We start from the raw sequence: 10,093 nt of genomic DNA, 5'->3' as shown, positions 1-10,093 counted from the left end.
ACAGGCAATCCAGTTTCTAGGCATGTGGCTGGATGCCAGACCTGGGTTGGTGACGTTTTCACAGGAGAGGCAAGTTTCAATCAGGACCTGCCTCTCTCATTTTCAGCTTTCCAGCTGGTGCTGTGTCACTGCCTCTTGTGTCTTATGGCAGCCTCAGTGCAGGTGGTGCCATTGGCTCTTCTACACATGCGTCCAGTCCAGAAGCATCTCTTAATTTTTGGGCTCTGTCTGCAAAGACAACTGCAGGCAGCGGTGCACGTCACCGCGCAGCTTTGTACAGACCTCAGGTGGTGGCAGGACACAGCCAACATTTGAGAATGCTTTGTTTGGTACTGAGTCGCCAGGTGATCTCTATGGATGCACACTCCACAAGGGCAGGGGCACCAGTGGGGTCTGGTGTGCTCGCTGCAAGGGCCAGAATATCAATGCTCTAGCACTGAGAGATATTAACCTGGCCTCCAGCATTTTTTGTTGAGTCTGCGAGGTCGTCACCTGCTAGTAAGAACCAATAGCACAGTGGCAGCAGCATATGTCAACAGGCAAGGGGGCTTGGGCTCCTCAAACCTTTGCAGAATAGCACACAGGCTGTGGACCTGGGCATGGACACGGTTCCTGTCCTTCAGGGCCATGCACGGATTGATGAACCAGGGGGTGGACCTGCTCTCCATGGGAGGCACAAGTCCAGGGGACTGGGGGCTGCACCAGGAGGTGGTCGGAGAGATCTGGCACCGCTCCAGCAGAACAGTGGCTGACCTGTTCACAACTTGGGACAATGCTCATTGCCCACTGTTCTTTTCTATGGGGTGGGACACTCTCCCCCTGGGCATTGATGCCATGGTGCACCAGTGGCCTCAAGGCCTGCTGTATGCACTTTTCCCAGTCACTCTTCTCCACAATCTGCTGCAAAGAGTTCAGGGGAAGGAAGTGCAGCTGATCCTGGTGGCCCCAACCTGGCCCAACATTACATGGTCTCTCCTGGCCGGCAGGGCCTTCTTAGTCAGGCACAGGGGGCCCTGCTCCATCTTTTCTGCAGGCCATCAAGCTTTGGGCCTGGCCTCTGAGAGGGTACCATCTGAGAGCTGCATACTCTTACCGCTGGGAGCTCTTTACATCATGGTGCACAACTAATCGGATCAATGCAGTGAAGTGCAGCCCCAGAGGTGTTCCAGTACCTGCAGGGGCTGCTCAAGGCAGGAAAATCACCTTCGACCCTGAGAGGTATGGTGGCAGCTATCAAGGCTGCTTGTACAGGAGATAATTGTCTTGCAGATGATTCATTGATTTCCACCTGTCAGAGTCGACATGAGAGCAGAAAGAAAAAGAGAGATGACTTCAGTGTTTTGTCCTTGGCAGCGTGCTGCGTCCCTCTAGGAGGTAGTTGCTGGCTCAAACCCAGCCGGGTCCAGGGGCAGCTCGTGTCGTTGAGCCTCTGGAGTCAGTGAGCATTAAGTGGCTGTCACTTAAAGTGGCTTTTCTCTTGGCAGTGACATCAGCCAAAGTTGTGGGGGAAATGCACGCTCGATCAGTGGATGAGAGCTGTTGTCGGTTCCTGCTGGATGACGCTGGTGTCATGTTGCGTCCAAACCCCGCTTTCCTGCGAAAAGTAATCACAGACTTTCATTTGAATCAGTTAGTGGAGTTGCAACCCTACAGCCCCCCCAAGGAGGGTGGTGGGGTCAAGAAGACTCAAATTTCTGTCCTGTTAGAGCCCTGAAGGTCTATGTGGGGTGCACTGCAGTGTTTAGAAAGACAGACCAACTCTTTGTTTGCTTTAAGGCCCAGTGCCAGGCCACCTGGTGTTGAAGGCTAGGCTGTCTCAGTGTGTTGTGGAGACAATGCAGCATCTCATTCGAATGCCGGGGGTGGGCCTGTGGACCTGCATCTGCCCTGTCTCCTGGGGCCCCTTGTTCCCCCCTTGGTTCTCTGAGTGAGCCTCAAGGCCGCTCGGTATCCGTTCCAATTAATGTCAGTCAGTTGGTGCATGTGCATGCATGCGGGCCACGTAAAGTGGTGTGTCTTAAAGATTATTAATTTTCTATGTTGATTACCCCTGGTGGGGTTAATTCCCATAGTTATGATATAACTACTGGGGAGATAATCTCCTACAGCAGAGAACCAAGGTTACAATGTAACCGAACGGTATATTTGCGCCAATGTGTTTCATCATATTGTTTAAGCCAGAGAGCACAAACAAACATTCATCAATTAAAATTCAATCCTAAAACACCCAAGGTCTGGAAACAAAAAGGTTAAATTCAGCATTTTGTTTTCTTTTGTGGTGAGTTAGCATGTTATTTTACAAATATTTTTTATGTGCTGATAAATTAGATTAAATTAAATTAAAATAATAAAGACAAAAATCCTAACATACACGTGTAGTGCTGAGTTCTTTCTGAAAATAATTCTAATTATAATATAATATAATAATTAATACCATTTTTGCTTAATCTATAATATTTTTGTATCTGCCTTATTTAAGACCACATTAAAAAAAGTGTAGAACAATCTTAGGAAGACATCTTGTGTTCACAATAACTTTGCAAGAGGAGTAAAGAGACATGGACACTGAGTACAGATTACTGTATTTTGTACATACAGCCCATAGAAAAGATTCGGACAAGAGCAAATTAATGGCCATCGGGTAAGATCCAGAGGTGGGAGTAAGTCACACATGTGCAAGTCATAAGCAAGCCCCAAGTCACTGTGGTGAAAATCAAGCTTGTAAGTCAAGTTGAGTCCTTGCCATAAGTCAAATGAATCAAGTCCTTGGTGGGGCCAAACAAGTCACAGTCAAGTCACACTCGCAAATTCATTAAGATAATATGAGATAAACTGCACCCAGTGGTCGAATGTAACTAAATACATTTACTCGGGCACTGCCAGAACAAATCTGAGTCTGTTCTCCTCATGACAGATTTAGTTACTAGTTACTTTTAAAATTAAGATTTTGCACTCAAAACAAATGAAAATGTACAAATACAGCTGCAACTATAAGTCAATTATTGAAAAAAATAATTTGCCACTGTTAATGTGGCAATTTTTTTTAATGAAAAAAAAAAAGAAAAAAATCATGGTTCCAGATTCACAAATGTGAGGATTTTTTGTTGTTGTTGTTTTTGTTTTTTTATTAGAATTAGATTCAGAATTTTTACAAACCAGTAGATTAATGGTAAATAATCAGCAGATTAACCCATAATAAAAATAAAATACCAGCACGGAGCTGCTTCCTGCTGTGAGAGAGCAGGCGATATAATAACCCACTGTTAAAATCCCCAAATGCAAACTGAGCAGGAACGGGAGGCCGAAAAAGTCACTGGAGAAACTGTCATGACGCATGGATGTGCACAACAAGCGCACATACCCACACTCACAGTGAACTTATGTTCAGTCAGCAGGCAGGAACAGTCGTTACACACTGTGGCAGTATCAAAACCTCATACAAATGATAGCCTGCCACATGTATCGGCTCTCATGGTGGTGACTGTGTGTGCATAACAGTACAGAGCTGACAGTGTGCCGTTGGTCGTAAAGCATGTTTAATACTGAACTCACATGTATCACGCAGGTAGAACCGAATAAAAGCACATGGTGAGGTCCATGATGTCGCCATACATACTGCCATTCCTCCAAGGAGAGCTCTGGGCACGGGGGACAGAGCTGTGGTGGCGTGGGCACGCATATGCATTATCATATTTTTTAAACAAAATGTAACTTGTAACCCAGAAAAACACAAATGTTGAATAAAAAGTCAAGTCCTTTCAAGGCATCTGTCTCAAGTCAAAATCAAGTCTCAATTCATGAATACCAAGTCAAAGTTAAGTCGACTCTTTAATCAGTGTTAGTCAAGCAAGTCTCAAGTCCTTAAATTTGCAACTTCAGTTTGACTCAAGTCAAGTCATGTGACATGAGTCCCTCACCTCTGGTAAGAGAATCCTCTCTCTGCTGTATTGTAAGCTGACGTAAAGTAGGATGAGGAAATTATTTGTCTGAAAATCTATATAAACTAATGTCAACACACACAGTATGATCACATGCAGAGAGTTGAGGGATGGAGATCTCAGCTCTCTTTATTGGCCTGATGCTGTCTCTTGGTCTGTGTGAGCTGAACTCAGCTCTTGCTTTGAATGGTTCTGGGTATCGTATGAAACAAAAGGTTGGGTTTAAAGAGGTTAGGACTGGGGCTGGGTTCAACACTGAGGCTTCATCTGTGAAGTGTAAGCTTCAGGGTACTACTCGTCTACCTGCCTTCTCAATGGATGGTGACTACGTTATTGGGGGTGTTTTCTCCATGCATGCCTACATGCATACAGCGAAGCACAACTACACCACCATGCCTGAGCCACTAAGGTGCACAGGGAGGTGAGTAAGAGGGAGAAGCGGAGGACAAGAGTATGTTAGACTGTGGAGATGAAAATGTTTTGCATGATGACCTGAAAATTGTGCCACAAATCTTTTGTACTGAAAATGTTAAAGCAAAGAATTTATATCCTTTCACAATTCAATATTTTCTGTAAGAACTTCAGGTATTATATTCACAAAAATAGTAAAGATTAGGAGATTATATGAACAAAAAAACTTTTTTGTGTTAATTCTCTGAATGTTTTGGTGTGTTTAACTGAAATATTAACAAGGTAATAATTAATATGAATATATGAATAAATGAATGAATGAATGAATGAAAGACTATAGACTATTGGTAATCCATACTTTACAATTCATGTGGAGTTTTGACTGATATCTATCCTTGTGTTTTAATCTTTGTTGTGTTTTGACTGATATCTATCCTTGTGTTTTAATCTTTGTTGTTCAGGCAACTCTTTAATGTAGGTCTGTATTTGTTTTAAAGAGGCACATGCAGCAATCAGTTATTACCCAAAACAATGACTTACAGTACTCCTTTATTATGTATTTCTGTTAAAATTGTGAAATGTCCTTTTCATATTTAAGTTTGAACAATGACAAGAGTGTTTGTGCAGCATCGTCTCCAGTGAACTGCGCTCCTCACGTGCAATGATTTTTGCCATCGAGGAGATTAACAATAGCACGGAGCTGCTTCCTGGCATCAAGCTCGGTTATCAGATCTATGACACGTGTGCCTCAGTGCCTGTGGCTGTGCATGTGGCATTCCAGGTTTCAAGCAGCCTGGACACAGTGTTTTACACCCGTGACAATTGCTCACAGTCTGGTATGGTGATGGGTGTCGTCGGTGAGTCTGGGTCCACACCATCCATCAGCATCTCCCGCATCATTGGGTCCTTTAACATTCCTCAAGTAAATATTCTGAGTTCTGGAAAATTGTGTGTTAAATATACAGTACTGATTTTTTTTATGTCCTGTTAAATAATTACACTGTTATCATTTAGGTGAGCCACTTTGCCACTTGTGCATGCCTGTCAGATAAGCAGCAGTACCCAACTTTCTTCAGAACAATCCCTAGTGATCAGTTTCAGGCTGACGCTCTGGCCAAGCTGGTAAAACACTTTGGCTGGACTTGGATAGGTGCTGTCAGTTCAGATTCAGACTATGGCAATAATGGCATGGCATCTTTCCTGGACGCAGTACACAGAGAGGGAATCTGTGTGGAATACTCTGAATCTTTCTATCGGACCCACCCACGCAGCAGGATCCAGAGAGTGGCTGATGTTATCCGCAGGTTTCTATATCACTGATTTTGCTTTTGTTCCTGGTAGTGACACTGGCCTACTACACACAACACCATATAAAATGTTATTTTCAGTATATGATGGAGGATTGTTTAATTAGTTTCAAATTGACCATTTATCATTTTCCAGGTTATTTCTGTCATACGTATTACTGATATTGTTACAAACATACAGTCGGTGGGACCAAATATTAAAGCAACTCTCATGTCTGTATTCATGTTGAAAAAAATCTGATGATGCATTATTATGTCTCTTCAGTTCGACAGCTATGGTTGTTGTGGCATTTACAGCCTCTGGAGACCTGAAGATTCTGCTAGAGGAGCTGTCACTCAAGCCTTCTCCACCTCGCCAGTGGATAGGCAGTGAGTCCTGGGTAACCGACCCAGACATGCGGAGGTTCAGCTTCTGTGCTGGAGCCATTGGATTTGCCATTGAGAAATCTGTCATCCCAGGTCTGAGAGACTTCCTGCTGGATCTCTCTCCCTCTAAAGTGGCTGCCTCTCCAGTGCTTACTGAGTTCTGGGAGGATGCATTCAACTGCAGGCTGAGAAAAAGTGAGGAAATTGTGTACAGACAGTTTCTATGCCACGATGCTCAGTAAAGTGACAAACTTGTACTTTACTTGACTAAAAATGATTCATTTTAAATGCATTAAAACAGGTGAACATTTATAAATGTTACTTATTGTCTAATGGCTTATGGTTGTAAGCTCAAGATGGAATACATGAAGGTAAAAAACCCCATAAGCGCTGACAAAACTCAAGTTCCAATGATTAAAAAGAAAAAAAGAAAAGAAAAATTAAAAATGGAGATGTGTGCAAAATAATTCATTGACATGTACTGTGAAATAAGCATGTTTTATGCAATATTGACACATACAATTAGATATAACCCAAGTTTGTCAGGTCAAAAAAAAAAAAAAAACATAAGAAGGAATGATAATGTAATTTTCAAAGATTTTCAAAGAAAATCTCTCTGTGTTCTTTCAGGTGCAGCCACAGATAAAAGTGTATGTGATGGAACTGAAGACATACAGATGATCCAAAGCCCGTACACTGACACATCTCAGCTCCGAATCACTAACATGGTGTACAAGGCTGTTTATGCAATAGCTCATGCCATTCATAATGCAGTATGTCAGGAAACTAATTCTACAACTCAGTGTGACAAATTCACCAAGACAGAGCCCAAAGAGGTCAGTCAAAACAAGACAAATAAGTTAACACCCAAATGTTATTGTTCAGCTATAATGTACCTTTTATCAAATAAAATACTAATTTGACTTAATAGTATTCGATTTCTTATTTCTTTACTTCATCCTCACAGGTTCTCACACAACTGAGGAAAGTAAATTTTTCCCAAAATGGTTATGATGTATCATTTGATGCCAACGGGGATCCTGTGGCCAAATACGAGCTGGTTAACTGGCAAAAAAGTGAGAGTGGCAGCATTGAGTCGGTGACAGTAGGACACTATGATGCATCACTGCCAGCGGGCCAGGAGTTCAGTATCAACAGGAAGCTCACCTGGGTGGAAGGTGGCACACAAGTAAGGAGTCCAAATGTAATGAATTAACATATCGACATATTCACATTTGGTGATCTTAAAGGGTATATTTCTTTGTTTCCTGTTCCTCCTGTCCATTCTGGCTATGAAGAGATCCCTACCAAAGCCATAGTGTTTCTATCATGAAATTCCCTCGTTTTCCAAATAAGTGTTCACAATAAGGCGATAAGTGCTAAAAAGACTAACCTTGAAAAATAACCACAGCCAATACAAACAAGAGAAATGGTCACAGTAATCAAATACATTTTCAGTACACATATTGGCATGTGAGTACTTTATTTCACAGACAAAAAAATGTTTAACCTATCCTTTAATCCTCTGAGCTTTGTAGCACACCTGATTATTTGTGGGTCTATTTTTATCTATGTGTCAGGTGCCTGTGTCAGTGTGCACTGACAGCTGTCCTCCAGGAACTCGTAAAGTGCTGCAGAAAGGAAAACCCATCTGCTGTTATGATTGTAAACCCTGTCCTGAAGGAGAGATAAGCAATGTTACAGGTATCCTTTATTTTCTGATGCATATCCACTGTACAACATCACATACATTGTATGACACTGCTTAAAGGGATAGTGGACCTAAAAATGAAAATTCAGCCATTATCTACTCACCCATATGCCGAAGGAGGCCCTGGTGAAGTTTTAGAGTCCTCATATCCCTTGCGGAGAGCGGCCAGCACACCTAATGGCAGACGGCGCCCCAGACTAACGTCCAAGAACACAAAATTGAATCCACAAAGTATCTCCATACTGCTCATCCGTAGTGATCCAAGTGTGCTGCAGCCCCGACATAAAAAGTTGTTTCGAAAAATGTCATCAACACTGTTTTTAGCCTCACTGTAGCCTGTAGCCCTGACTGCTTCTCTGTGCTCTGCGCTCACGCGTGCGCTTGCGCACAACCAGCAAAAGCATGAGCTTTGCTCACCCGTGTTTACATCACGTGACACGTGCACCGCACGGGGAGACAACAGTAACCACAGTAGCTAAAAGATAATTTGCACTACGGTCTTTTAGCAAAGGACAGCCCAACATGTCTGAAGACTTTGAAATTGAGGAGGAACAGCATTTCTTTGTTGAGCTGTATTTGTTTGAGCCCGAGTATACAGATGGAACTCAGGCTACTGGACGAAGCAGCCGCCGCAGCTCATGAGCCTAACCCTCAGCCAGCCGCAGAATACCAGAGTCGAGCACTGGAAATCTGGTGGTGTAGTTGTTTCAAATGCAAAGCAATGCCAACGGATGAGGGTAGTTGTTTCAAATGCAAAGCAATGCCAACGGATGAGGAAAGTCTTTGCTGCTCAGACTGCACTCCATGCATCACCGATCACCCTTAGAGCGCACACGTGAGCACGGAGCACAGAGAAGCAGTCAGAGCTACAGGCTACAGTGAGGCTAAAAACAGAGTTCACACGACGTTTTTCGAAACAACTCTTTACGTCCCGGCTTCAGGACACTTGGATCACTACGGATGAGCAGTATGGAGATACTGTGTGGATTCAATTTTGTGCTCTTGGACGTTAGTCCGGGGCGCCATCTGCCATTAGGTGTGCTGGCCGCTCCCCCCGCTGATCTCCGCAAGGGATGTGAGGACTCTAAAACTTCACCAGGGCCTCCGTCGGCATATGGGTGAGTAGATAATGGCTGAATTTTCATTTTTGGGTGCACTATCCCTTTAAAAGCTCATTTTCATTTATTGTTTTTCAGATTCCCCTGATTGTTTCCCTTGCCCCAAGGAGTTCTGGCCTAATGCAGAGAGAGACACTTGTCTCCCCAAGCCTGTAGAGTTTCTTTCCTTCAGCGAGATCCTAGGAATCATCCTGGCTGCATTCTCAGTTGGTGGCGCCTGTCTTACCGTTATAACAACAGCTGTATTCTATCATCACAGGACATCCCCAATTGTCAGGGCCAACAACTCTGAGCTGAGCTTCCTGCTGCTCTTTTCCCTGACTCTATGTTTCTTATGTCCATTAACCTTCATTGGACCACCCTCTGAGTGGTCCTGCATGCTGCGCCACACAGCATTTGGCATCACCTTTGTCCTCTGTATGTCTTGTGTTCTCGGAAAAACAATTGTAGTGTTAATGGCCTTCAAAGCTACACTCCCAGGCAGTAATGTCATGAAATGGTTTGGTCCTCCACAGCAAAGAATGACTGTGGTATTTTTCACATTCATTCAAGTTTTAATATGTACTATATGGTTGGTTCTTAGTCCCCCTTTTCCAATGAAAAACCTCACCACATATAAGAAGAGAATCATCCTGGAGTGTGCATTAGGCTCAGCTATAGGGTTCTGGGCTGTGCTTGGATACATAGGCCTACTGGCTGTCTTTTGCTTTGTGTTAGCTGTCCTAGCCCGGAAACTACCTGATAATTTCAATGAAGCTAAGCTTATCACCTTCAGCATGTTGATATTCTGTGCAGTCTGGATCACCTTTATCCCAGCATATGTCAGCTCTCCTGGGAAGTTTACTGTGGCTGTGGAGATATTTGCTATTCTGGCCTCCAGTTTTGGACTAATACTGTGTATATTTGCTCCAAAGTGTTTCATCATATTGTTTAAGCCAGAAAAGAACACCAAGAAACATTTGATGAAAAAAAATCAGTCATAAGACATTTGGAAACAGTTAAGATTGCAACAGCATAAAGCTCATGATGTGCACATTATATACAGTCTTCATCTAGTTGATTTACATAATAACACATGCTTAACATTAAATATTTCGTAATTTTAGTAAAAAAAATTTGCAATATCCTTTCTAAAGTTATTGTCTTCTTGACAAATATTTTTTTTTATCGTCTGCATACAAAACAACATACAGTATAAAGAGACGTGCAAATCCAACACAGTCTTCATCTTACTGACTTAAA

General features: G+C 42.9%; 1 protein-coding gene across 1 annotated transcript; it reads left to right on the top strand.

Moving 5' to 3' along the window:
• Positions 1–4,225: 4,225 nt before the first annotated feature.
• Positions 4,226–9,834, top strand: LOC126407862 (extracellular calcium-sensing receptor-like). The gene is made up of 8 exons (XM_050073127.1): positions 4,226–4,359; positions 4,977–5,271; positions 5,364–5,653; positions 5,922–6,217; positions 6,659–6,858; positions 6,990–7,211; positions 7,603–7,726; positions 8,930–9,834. Exons 1-8 carry the CDS (start codon positions 4,253–4,255, stop codon positions 9,832–9,834), a joined length of 2,439 nt encoding a protein of 812 aa, XP_049929084.1. The 5' UTR covers positions 4,226–4,252.
• Positions 9,835–10,093: the final 259 nt, after the last annotated feature.

Source organism: Epinephelus moara, chromosome 2 (assembly GCF_006386435.1).
Source record: "Epinephelus moara isolate mb chromosome 2, YSFRI_EMoa_1.0, whole genome shotgun sequence".
In the NCBI taxonomy this organism is placed as follows: domain Eukaryota; kingdom Metazoa; phylum Chordata; class Actinopteri; order Perciformes; family Serranidae; genus Epinephelus; species Epinephelus moara.
This window is presented reverse-complemented; position numbering and strand designations above follow the sequence as displayed.